This window comes from Engraulis encrasicolus, chromosome 18, assembly GCF_034702125.1.
Source record: "Engraulis encrasicolus isolate BLACKSEA-1 chromosome 18, IST_EnEncr_1.0, whole genome shotgun sequence".
In the NCBI taxonomy this organism is placed as follows: domain Eukaryota; kingdom Metazoa; phylum Chordata; class Actinopteri; order Clupeiformes; family Engraulidae; genus Engraulis; species Engraulis encrasicolus.
In genome coordinates this window covers 52,207,563-52,220,517 of record NC_085874.1, presented here as the reverse complement: position 1 = coordinate 52,220,517, position 12,955 = coordinate 52,207,563, and the positions used below count along the sequence as shown (strand labels likewise).

The following is a 12,955-nucleotide window of genomic DNA, read 5'->3' as shown; positions in this document are numbered from 1 at the left end:
ACAAATCGCAACTGACTCCTTTCTATACAAGAGCTGGCTGCCATTAATTGTGGCAGGTAAACATGTAATCTTTTCCATATATTTACCCTGATAGACATGTAGCGCAATGTAGCGGGTGGCCAAAACCGGTGCATATTTGTGTCCCGACAGAGTTTGCTCAGGAACTGGGACACACAACTCCAAACCGGGACTGTCCCGGTTAAACCGGGATATCTGGTCACCCTAGGCTAATATCTCCTGTCTGTCTCTCCCCCAGATCTCCTATGAGGTTAATATCACCTGTCTGTCTCCTATGAGGCTAATATCACCTGTCTCTCTTCCCAACTTGCACATCATCATAATATCGCCTGTCTCTCTCCTCGTGTCTCTCCAGGCTGCACGGCTCCTATGAGGCCCTGAAGGGTGGCAATGCACTGGAGGCGATGGAGGACTTCACGGGGGGCGTGACGGAGTTCTTTGAGATCGCGGAGGCCCCCAAGGAGCTGTTCCACATCATGAGGAAGGCCCTGGACAGGGGATCGCTTATGGGATGCTCTATAGATGTGAGTGAAGTGTAGTTCCATAGTGCATGTCGTACCTCCAGTGCCACGCTGCAATAGGCATTGATAAGTTAACTAGTAATATTATACTATATCATGAGGAAGGCTCTGGACAGGGGATCGCTTATGGGATGCTCCATCGACGTGAGTGGAGTTTAAAGGTGCACTGCGTAGGATGGTGGCCAGACTAGGTATTGCACTGTGTAGGATGGTGGCCAGAGTAGGTATTGCACTGTGTAGGATGGTGGCCAGACTAGGTATTGCACTGTGTAGGATGGTGGCCAGACTAGGTATTGCACTTTGTAGGATGGTGGCCAGACTAGGTATTGCTGCTCATTAAAACTGTGCTGCCTATTCTTTTCATGAATATTTACTAAATAATAAAGTAATATTTATTAGTATGGCCAAAGTACAGTAAGTTTTGCAGCTAAAAATGTCTATTTCTGGTCATTCAAAATGGCAGATCATGGAGAACATCCCTGTTTTCATGTATGAACAGCTCATTTGTTCAGTCATAATGACAGCTTAGAATTTGATGGTGCTGGTAAGTATTTTGAAAAAGGTAACATTTCTGAATGGGCAGCATGAATTCTGGAAATAAACTACTAAATTATTACACAATTCACCTTTAAAACTGTTCTGATAGTCTACACAACAGTGTTTCTTACAGTGACTCGTGGGTCAGGACCCAAGAGTGGGTCACGAAGGTGCCTTTTGTAGGTCACTGAGCTGAGGTGTAAAAATGTATCAATTCCCGCTTTTATTGCCAGTTCCAAAATAGAGACAAAATCCTGTCATGAATTTACGGCTGTCATGTCAAAGAGAGGGTGAAGCATAGTTCATCCTTTCCACTAGTTTAGTGTTTGTCAACGTTGGAGGTATCGCTTCCTAGGGGGCGTTAGAGAGCCATCAGGGGGCGTTGACAACGTAATCACTGAGGGGGGATCAGGGTTTTTTGTATGTGAGTTTATGTATGCTTCAAATGATTTTGTTAGTTTGAACATAACATAAGGTGTAGTATCATAATAAGACTTCCAGATTGTATTTTTCTGATGCAAATGTGTATAAATCTTTTTCATCCTTTCAGAAAGTCGTCTCAGTAGAACAACAAACCACTAAGAGCTCCTCAGGTCTGGTGACAGGACACGCCTACTCCGTTACCGCCGTGGAGGAGGTGAGGGGTGTGTGTGAGTGTTTGTGTGTGTGTGTGTGTGTGTGTGTAATGTAGTGTAGTGTAATGCAGTGTAACATAATGTCTTTTAGTGTAATGTAATGTAATGTAGTGTAATGTAGTGCAGTGTAATGTAGTGTAATGTAATGTAGTGCAGTGTGATGTAATGTACTGTGATGTAATGCAGTGTAATGTGATGTAATATAGTGTAATGTAATGTATTCTGGTGTCTCAGGGTGCGCGTGAGGATCTGAAGGATCTGCGTATCCGGCTGGTGCGTCTGCGTGACCCGTGGGGCGTCTCCGCCTCGGCCAGCTGCACCTCCGACGAGTGGACCGCCCTCGCTCGCACCGAGCAGGACAGGAAGAGGCTCGAACCCATCGCCGAGGGAGAGTTCTGGTACGCCGAGACAGAGAAGGATCTTTAAATGATCACCGTTTCTCAAAGTGAGGTGTGCTTCTCCTGATGGTATGACACCCTTTTTCCGAGGATTCCACATCATTGCAACTCGCCAAGTGCTGTTCCGATGTCAAGCATTCCTTCAGAATTCTACCAAGTGCCACACTCTTACTTCATAGAATTTTCAAGGTTGCACTTGTTGCATCCTTGCCATTACGAAATACCCAGAATCCCTCATGTTTTCATACTCGCTAGTCTTTTTTATTATGGTTGTGGGAAAGCCATGCATGAACAAAGTATAAATAGAATATCAGTGTTTCCCACAGAAATTTTGGAAACTATGGGGGCAGCCGGGATTTTTTTTGTCCGGGGGGGGGGGTGTCTTTTCACAGGCTTTTTGGGGGGGGGTGGGGGGTGGGGGGGGGCTTATTCACGCAGTGTAAATGCAAAATGGCAAAACAATGAGTACAGTATGACATTGGCGCATGGAGAAACTATAGGCCTACGCCTACATTTCAGCCATTTATATTTTGAGAAATAAGGCTACATAATACACATGCAGGGGTCTATGTAATGAAAAAAAATAAAACAAAATAGGAGCAGAGATAAGAATTTAAGATTGCTGTGAAATTGTTAACGCATAAACAAAAAGGGTCTAAGAGGGTAGGGTAGGCTATGCCTTTTCCCCACACACACATACATGAGGGGTGCTGGTCACAGGGCCAGTTTTTCAAAATTCCTCCCATTAAAAGGGCTGAACAACATATTACACATTTATGTCTATATTCACATTCATTACACATTCATTTCTATATGCAGCCCGATGTCTCCTCTGCCTTGTCAATGAAGGCCTGTCACCTAACTCATTACAACTGTAAAACAAAGCCTGGGGAGTGTTAGTAAACTCATCCCAACTGTCCCTTCTCGGAAGGTTTTTTTTTTATTGCTCCCAAACCCAAGTTAACTACAACAACTTGACAAGGCTTTTGATCCCTCTCTCTTTCAAGCACTTGTGGTTTTCTCTATAGGATGTATTTAGTCCCGGAGGAAAATGCGAAGGAAATCGTAATTGAAATCGCTTTTAACAAACACGGAAATCGCGGGCCGCCATAGTTTCCTCAATGTATGGGAAACACTGAGAATATGTAGGCTATGGTTTGTTGTGGTTTACGATGTGGATATAGCTTGTATTTAAGTGCAAGATGCAAGTGCGTTGAGATTTCTTCAATTGACATAGACCAGACCTTAAACTGGCACTGTCATATAGAAAGACTCTCTCTCTCTCTCTCCCTCTCTCTCTCTCTCTAGGATGACTTTCCAGACGTTCCAGCATCACTTCACCAAGCTGGAGATCTGCAATTTAACCCCCGACACGCTGAAAGGCGACGGCTTCAGCAACTGGACCGTCACAGTACACGAGGGACGCTGGGTAAAGGGATGCTCTGCAGGAGGATGCAGGAACTACCCAGGTGAGGAGAGCTGAGGAGAGGAGAGGAGAGTAGAGTAGATTAGAGTAGATTAGAGTAGAGTAGAGTAGAGTTTAGTAGAGTAGAGCAGACCTGAGTAGAGATGGGTAGGGTAGAGTAGAGTAGAGCAGAGTACAGTACAGTAGAGTAGAGTAGATTATAGTTAAGTAGAGTAGAGTAGAGTAGTAGAGTAGAGTAGAGTAGTAGAGTAGAGTATCGTAGAGGAGAGGAGAGGAGAGGAGAGGAGAGGGGGGGAGAGTACAGTAGAGTAGAGTAGAGTAGAGTAGAGTAGAGTAGAGTAGAGTAGAATAGAGTAGAGTAGAGTAGAGTAGAGTATTAGAGTAGAGTAGAGTACAGTAGAGTAGTAGAGTAGAGTAGAGTAGAGGAGAGGAGAGGAGAGGAGAGGAGAGGAGAGGAGAGGAGAGGAGAGGAGAGGAGAGGAGAGGAGAGGAGAGGAGAGCAGAGTAGTTAGTAGAGTAGAGTAGAGTAGAGTAGTTAGTAGAGTAGAGAAGTAGAGTAGTAGAGCACAGTAGAGTACAGTAGAGTAGAGTAGAGTAGAGCAGAGTAGAGTACAGTACAGTAGAGCAGAGCAGAGTAGAGTAGAGTAGATGGTTTGTTTTATAAACTCAACTTTCCCACTTTAATTTTTAAAAAGATGACTTCACATGAAAGTGTGATGTCTATGATGCTGGTTAAGTTTAGTAGAGTAGATGGTTTATTTTATCAACACATCTTTCCCTCTTTTATTTTTTAATGTGTGATAGTATGATGTCCATGATGCTGGTTTTGTGTGTAGATACGTTCTGGACCAACCCCCAGTACCGCATCTGCCTGCTGGAGGAGGACGATAAGGCCGAGGGGGAGGAGGGGGAGAGGGGCTGCACGCTCGTCATTGCCCTGATGCAGAGGGGCCGGAGGAAGGAGCGCCACCTAGGGGCAGTCCTCCACACCATCGGCTTCTTCGTATACGAGGTGCCAAATGACCTGTTGTTCAGCTTGGAGCAGATTTCACTGAAAACAGACTGTGAGGCTGTGTGCTGGCCCAAATGTACAACTCAGTTTTAATCAGAAAAGAGGCCGCACATTGCGTGATTTTTGTTTTTTATTGCACAAACACGTTTGGTGTGTGCCTTCGTCAGTGTGCGAACATGTTTGTGCAATAAAAAACATATAAACAATAATGATATATACCTTTATGTTTATTACTTTGTGCTCTGATGGTTTACATTTCTCTTTTTGCAAATTGATTGTTGATTATCTCCTCTCTGCTCTATCTTACTCCAGGTTCCAAAAGAGGTAAGCCCACACTTTTCCTGTCCCACAGCTTTCCTGTCACACACATTGTAACCTATGTATTATTATACTACGTATACCATACTATACCATACTTTATACAATAGTTAGATCCGGTCGAATTATTTCACAAATTGTGATTGGACAAGATGCGTTCTACACGTCACTAGGAGTGAGGGTATCCTCCAACACTCTATGAATGACTCTTCACATCTAATAATCACTCCGCGACCAACGATACAAAGTAACCGTAACCAACGTGGTGCGCGTTGCGCAGCAACCAAGGACAATAACTGGAACTATTTTTCCGGAGCGGAGGAACAAGCAAATAAACAATCAAATAGGCCTAAAGTAATTAAAATAATTTTACATTTCTTTCAATGAACTAATTGTGTTGGCAAAGGAACTATTGTATAAAAGCAATATAACACTTGTGGTCGTGAGGTTGTTCTGGGACACCCTCACGGGTGTAATTACCTACGGCACTCAGCCTGCGGCTTCGTGCCTGCGGCGAATCACACCCGTGAGGGTGTCCCAGAACAACCTCACTCCCACTCGTGTCATATTGCTTAAATATTATACTATACCATAATATACCATATTATACCATATTACACCATACTTTAACATACTATACCGTACTGTGCCGTACTACACCATACTATACTGTACTATGTTGTATTGCACCATACTATATTGTGCTTTACTGTACTGTACCGCATTACACCAATACTATACCATACTATACCAAAACTACCCACGTTATACCATAACATACCATAATACACCATACTATACCATACTATATCATGTTATACCCTTCTATACTATACTATGCCTTACTATACTATATACTATATCATAGTATACCATACCATACTATCAGTGTTGGGCAGTAATCAGTTGAAAAAGTAACTAGAAGCACTCAGAGAGTGCAGACCTCTGCCAGAAGACAGTAACATGTAATCAGTAATGCATTACAGTTTTTGAGTAACTTGCCCAACACTGCATACTATCCATATACATCCTCCAGTTGCAGGGCAGCAGCAAGCCGCTCTCCAAGGACTTCTTCCTGTATAACGGCTCTGTGGGGCGGAGCCACTCCTACGTGAACCTGCGCGAGGTGACGGAGCGCGTGCGCCTCATGCCGGGCGAGTACGTCATCGTGCCCTCGACCTTTGACCCCCACAAGGAGAGCGAGTTCATCCTCAGGATCTTCACGGAGAAGAAGAGCACTTCAGAGTGAGTCAGAGAGTGTGTGTGTGTGTGTGTGTGTGTGTGTGTGTGTGTGTGTGTGTGTGTGTGTGTGTGTGTGTGTGTGTGTGTGTGTGTGTGTGTGTGTGTGTGTGTGTGTGTGTGTGTGTGTGTGTGTGTGTGTGTATGCGTGTGTGTGTGTGTGTGTATGCGTGTGTGTGCTTGTGTGTTTGTGTGTGTATGACTTTGTGTGTGTGCGACTGTGTGTGTGTGTGCTTAGGACCGCCCCTGTGTGCATATGTGTGTGTGTGTGATTAAGAGTTACACCGTATATATGGCTTCTTATGTCTTTGTTTCCTCTTCTCCTTCTGCGTCTCCAGGGTGATTGAGGGAACCATTGAGGCAGATGATCCAGAGGTAACTCACCTGACATGCATGAGTAGAGGACACACACACACACACACACACACACACACACACACACACACACACACACACACACACACACACACACACACACACACACACACACACACACACACACACACACACACACACACACACAATTACCTGGGGCCCCTTACCTGACGTGCATGAGTAGAGATTACGTGGGGCCCCTAGCTATTTAAAGACTGGATAAGATAATACTCTGAGAATCTCTGCTATTTTCTTCCATGAGGCCCCTGGCTATTTAGTCCCTTTAAAGTGATACTGTCCCATTTTTGGAAATAAGCTTATTTTACACCTCCCCTTGAGTTAAATAAGCTTATTTCCAAAAATGGGACAGTATCACTTTAAGTTTACCTGGGGACCTTATCCTGCTGTAGACAGGGCCACTGCTAAGGTTTTGGAGGGCCCCCTTATAATTAAATAATAATAATAATCATAATAATAATAATATCATGGTATATAATGTCATTGGCATATCATAGTATATACTGTATATATATGTGTGTATATATATGGACTATTTAACTGATAGATTGCTGGAAATGAATAACCAAGTGTTTTCTGGGGGTTTTCTCACACACAAAATTCTGTTGAAGTCATTTTTATTGTATTGCTTTACTATCACATGTATTATTATTATTGTTATTGTTGTTGTTGTTGTTATTATTAAGTTAAAGGTGATCTGCTTCTGAATAAAAAGTGACCGCTCTTTTGTCCTCTGTTCATTTCCTCAGGCTGACAAGAAGAAGGAGAGGCCGAAGGTATGATTTGCACTGCTGGACTGACTGAGGGTATAGTCTTACTGAAAATGCTTCAGCTCTAAACGGAACCGTGCTTTTATTTCTTATCACTGGACGATTCAATATTTCAAGGGGCGGTTGGCAACCCTCGTCTTGCAGTGTCTCAGGCACATTTAACTGGATCATCAGGGATATGCATATAGCATGTTATTGATTGCCATGAAAATGGAGCCCTACGTATATGTGAAGTGATTTGCAACACATACTCTTATTAGTATTACATTACACAACATCATTACATTACATTACATTTGGCAGACGCTTTATAACCAAAGCCTTATATGTGAAGTCATTTGCAGCATATAGTCTTATTGCAGCCAGTGCACTGCACTCCCATTGTATAGCGAGCGGCATCCATTAGCCATAAATAGACTCCATTACGCACAATTACTGGAAAGGTCAAATATCCTCCTCAGGGGATTGAAGGCAGCTGAAGTCATGGATGTGTGGACTGGACACATTTCTATGGGTGAGGAACTGCTGCTCACATAGCTATTTTATCACCACCTGGTGGTTAGCTGAGGAACTACTTCCATAGCGCTCTATCGCCATCTGGTGGTTATAAAGGGAGTAACAGTTTCCTGGCCCACATCACCGCTGAGTTAATAATGACAACAAAAATTATATTTTTAACCCTATCCAGACTGGGGGGGGGCTAAAAGTGCCCGCACCAACTTTGATGTCGTATAATTCCTTAACGACTTGAGCTATGACTATGAAACTTTGTGACTTTTCCTAACATTTAGTTGGCTACAGTTAGGTACCGAAAGAATATGTTTATCATTTTTGCCGTTGCCATGGCAACGGTTTTCTGACGGGTATGTCTGACCAAAAATCACTTTACCATATCTATGACTCCATATATTTTGATATTTTTTTCTTATTTCCCTTAGCTCCTTTTGTTGTGGAAATGTGGCTGTTAGCAGCTCACAGCTGTCACTTGAGACACAGAGTGTTTTTGCATGTGTGTGTGTGTGAGTGTGTGTGTGTGCCCATATGGTGGATTTATAAGCATATGGTGGATTTTTATGCAGTGAATCATCAGGATCAACGAGAATTTGAGATCAAAACTCTAAACATTTATTGTTTAAAAAAAAAAACATATTTACAATGAATGCAAAAGCAACTGTTTTCCCAGTTTTCGTGTGGAAGGTTGTTGCAGAAGTAACTTATTTTTGTGTGCCAAAAATAGAAGTAAAAAAAAAATACAAAGAAAAAAAGCATATTTACAAAGAATGCAAATGAGTGAAATACGTTTGAGCAGTCACTAACAATTCTGGCACTGCCATTGCTCCTTTCGGCATTTCCCACATGTGTATTTGTAACAGTCATCACAGCGCACTGTTGCACGATTGTCCTTGCATTTGATTTTAGTTTGGCTTCTTTTTGGTGGTTTCCTGTGTCTGAATCGTGCTGTGCATGCTGCTGAGAACTTACACAGTCTTCTTCCGCTTAGGCGCATACACAGTCAGTGTGGCACCAGTGGATGAAAATACCTGGGTGGTAAATTCATCGCGGTGCATCTGTCGAGTTGACGGTGGGATTTCTTAGCGAATCCTGTTGACTGTGCCGAGGATGGTTGAATTCCGGCTGAGTAGTCGTTTTGCAAGTGACAGTGATGTAAAGAAATTGTCTGTGGTAACATTTCTGCCCTTGTCCAAGAATGGTTCCATCAGCCTCATGACTACACTCTCAGACACTCTCTCCCCACGAGGTCAAGTGGGGTCCTTGCCAAGATATGGGAGGATGTTGCAGACGTATTTGGTTTTCAAGTCACACGCCACCCAAAACTTGATACCAAACTTGTCTGGTTTAGTTGCAATGTACTGTAGGAAACAGCAGCGAGTCTTGCACGGGAAAAGTTGTTCGTCAATGGTGATGTGTTGACCAGGGATGTAGGATGTGATGCAGTTGGTGACAAACAATCCCCATATGTTTGAAATTGCAGCAAACCTATCAGTCTGTACTCGCTCGTTGCGGGTGTCTCTGTCATCAAAGCGCAGGTGATGCATGATGTTTTGGAAACGGCCTCGGGGCATGGTTTCGATGATGTGTGGGCTTCCCAGGTTTTTCGACCAGCAGTCAGGCAGTGATGGCACCTTGAAGATTCCTCTCATGATGGTGATGGAAATAAATGCCATTAGTTCGGGGATGCCCATGAAACAATCCACATGCTCAGTTTGCTTCGCATGTTGAATTGTACAGTCTCGAATGATGCCAAGCATGTCCAGAGTGATGAAACAAAGGAAGCTCTGAAGGCGACTTGTGATTGACCTCCTGGCCTTAGCTGTTGGCTCTCCATCTGCGCTGTATGGCGATGGTGGGGTGAAATTTGGACCCGTTACCACCTGTTCTTCATGCCATACTGTGCCATCTTGATGACTTATATGAAGAAAATATGCTGACATGTTTTCAGGACAACCATTACACTGACAATCAACCAATTGGGATAAATCAGCAAGGTACATTCATTTGAAAATTGTACTAAATGTAAGCTGATTGTTTTACAGTAACTGTAACTGTAGGATACTTGTACATAGCCATTTGCAAGGATGTACTAAATGATTGAGACATGTTCAAAAGCCTTTGAAATTTGATGAAAGCAATGATAAATGCCATTCTGTTGTGAGGAACTGCAAATTAGTTTTGGGATTTGTCCATGTTTCAAGAAATGAGCCAAACCAATGGAGAAAAACTGTAACACACTGTCCGCCAATCTGTGCTATCTGTCTTTGCTGCTGATATCTTCATGCAAGTTGCTATTTAGGCTACCTGTGGTGATTTTGGAGGCTGACAGCCTTTGGGAAGAAGTCTGTCCCTGTTTGTCTTGGCTGTTAGCACTGTAAGGTGTGACCCCCTCACCCCTCACCCCACACACGGCCCCTAACAGCCTCATTACCATAACAAAATGGGTGATTAGTGTATTAGGTAAAAGCCGGCGGGTCAAATGACCCCTCTCTGGTACTTCTAGGTAGGCAGAAAAATCCTGGTAGTTCTAGTGTTAAGTGGTTTGAAGCATAAAATCATTAAAATTTAAGTGCATTACCTAAATTTGTTGGAAAATCCATTATGGCGAGATTTTGGCCATAATAAGATGATGATGTCATAATGACGTCATAATACCAGATAATTACACAAAAATGATGTCATTCATAGATGTCCATATGTAGATCATCTCCCCCAAGTTTCGTAGTCATACTGTATTCCGTTCATGAGTTATGAGGGGGGGGTCAAAAGAGCCCCCCCCCCAGGCCCAAGAATGCCAAAAAAGCCCAGTCTGAATAGGGTTAATTTAAGCGGCTTCAGAATACCAAATGTCATGGTGAACCATTTGGAACCATTTGTTCCTAAGTCATGCATCCATATCATTTATTTATTATTATTTGTATTATTTAATTCCTCCTCCTCCAACCTACAGACTGATTCGGGCAAGAAACCGAGACCCAAGGTAGTTACAGTAGCTGCATGCAGTGCAATGTGGTGGCATGGAGAACTACTGTTACATACGCAACCTAGCTAGCGGGGTATGAGCTACAGCGTATTACCAGTTCACTACCAGTGAATTGCTTTCATGATTTCTATGTTCTTTCTATGTGAGCAAAAGTTGGCTAAATGACCTTGTGTTACCTGTCCAATTCAACCAGGTGATCATTCAACCAGCCAATCACCTGGCAGAATTGGACAGGTAAAGCCAAGTCCTCTGGAATATGTGGCACTGGATTGTAACTAATGAATACATTTTGCTCATCAATGGCCAGAGGTATATATCCCCAAAATAAACCCTCCGATTATTAGTACATAAAGCCACTGCCATTTCAGGTCTCAAAAATCTAATCATGTTCATGTACTACAGTGTTACTCAAGGTTCAGTATAAATCCGTCCTCCTGTACAAACGTTATCGCACAAAAAAAGACGTCCATATTGAAAGTGGTTCATCTTGAACACGTTGGCTCTAAAATGTAATGAGATTTTGAGCAAATCTACGAAGTCCTATAATTTCGCTGTGGGGATATACCGTAGTCTCGTTTTATTGGACATTGTATCGTCCACGCTCCTGTGTCTAACAATGCAGTCCATCAATGGGAAGGAGATAAGTTCATGTAATAAAGTCACGGGAGCAACTCAGACGTGGATGTTAATTGTTTTATTCATAAAGGCTAACGTCAAAACATGTCATAGATAGAAATGAATCACCCATGTCTGAGTCGGTCCGGTGATCCACTTTCTTTAAAGGGGTTGTTCAGTCATTCTGTTATTCAAAAGCTTTCATGGTCCAGTCTGTATGCTGATGTTATGCCACCTGTTATGTCTGTCTCTCCTCTCAAATCCATCCATCCCTATATCCATCCCTATATCCATCCATCCATCCATCCCTATATCCATCCCTATATCCATCCCTATATCCATCCCTATATCCATCCCTATATCCATCCATCCATCCATCCATCCATCCATCCATCCATCCATCCATCCATCCATCCATCCATCCATCCATCCATCCATCCATCCATCCATCCATCCATCCATCCATCCATCACTCGTCCTTCTCGTCCCATGCATGCTTCCTGTTTGCTATCACTTATCTGTTTCTTTGTCTGGCTGCCCATTCATGCATGCATTTCTCTTTTCCATGACTGTTCTTCATCCATGTGTCATTTCCATCCATCCATCCATCCATCCATCCATCCATCCATCCATCCCTTCTACCTCTTCATCCCTCCATCCCATCACTGCCACCACTGTATGTGCTACCACATCCATCCATCCACCCATCTTGTCTTCCCACCCATCCATCCACCCATCCACCCATCTTGTCTACCCATCCATCCATCCATCCATCCATCCACCCATCTTGTCTACCCATCCATCCACCCATCCATCCATCCATCCATCCATCCATCCATCTTGTCTACCCACCCATCCATCCATCCACCCATCTTGTCTACCAACCCATCCACCCATCCATCCATCCACCCATCTTGTCTACCAACCCATCCACCCATCCATCCATCCATCCATCCACCCATCTTGTCTACCCATCCATCCATCCATCCATCCATCCATCCATCCATCCACCCATCCATCCATCCACCCATCTTGTCTACCAACCCATCCACCCATCTACTTCTTACATCTTGTCCACCCATCATTGCCATGTCCACCCATCATTGCCATGTCCACCCATCATTGCCATGTCCCCCCATCATTGCCATGTCCACCCATCATTGCCATGTCCACCCCTGTCTGTGTGTGTATCTCCCACCTGTATGCTGCTGTAGCCAGCCCATGTGTTGGAGGAGGAGGAGACTGAAGAGGAGAAACAGTTCAGACGGATCTACCAGCAGATCGCTGGAGAGGTAAGCTGGTGGTCTGTGTGTGTGTGTCTGTCTGTGTGTGTGTGTGTGTGTGTGTGTGTGTGTTTGTGTGTGTGTGTGTGTGTGTGTGCGCGTGCGCGTGCGTGTGTGTGCGTGTGTGTGCGCGTGTGCATGTGTGTGTGTGTGCGTGTGCGTGTGTGTGTATGTGTGCCTGCACCTCTGCAGTCTGCACTTAACATCTGCCTGTCTGTCACTTTATCACTCTTTATCACTCTCCGCCTGCTCTCCACATTATATTCCCACTTGTCTTCTCTCCACATCATATTC

At 43.7% G+C, this 12,955-nt stretch overlaps 1 protein-coding gene across 1 annotated transcript in view; it reads left to right on the top strand.

The window, feature by feature from the left end:
- The window catches only part of capn3b (calpain 3b), a 117,696-nt gene that overhangs the window by 83,299 nt on the left and 21,442 nt on the right, over positions 1-12,955 (top strand). The window contains exons 6-14 of the mRNA XM_063223821.1: positions 374-546; positions 1,631-1,713; positions 1,946-2,109; positions 3,418-3,578; positions 4,372-4,547; positions 4,860-4,871; positions 5,902-6,110; positions 6,443-6,501; positions 12,597-12,670. Of these exons, the coding sequence (XP_063079891.1) occupies positions 374-546; positions 1,631-1,713; positions 1,946-2,109; positions 3,418-3,578; positions 4,372-4,547; positions 4,860-4,871; positions 5,902-6,110; positions 6,443-6,501; positions 12,597-12,670 (1,111 nt within the window). The remainder of the gene's footprint in view (positions 1-373; positions 547-1,630; positions 1,714-1,945; positions 2,110-3,417; positions 3,579-4,371; positions 4,548-4,859; positions 4,872-5,901; positions 6,111-6,442; positions 6,502-12,596; positions 12,671-12,955) is intronic.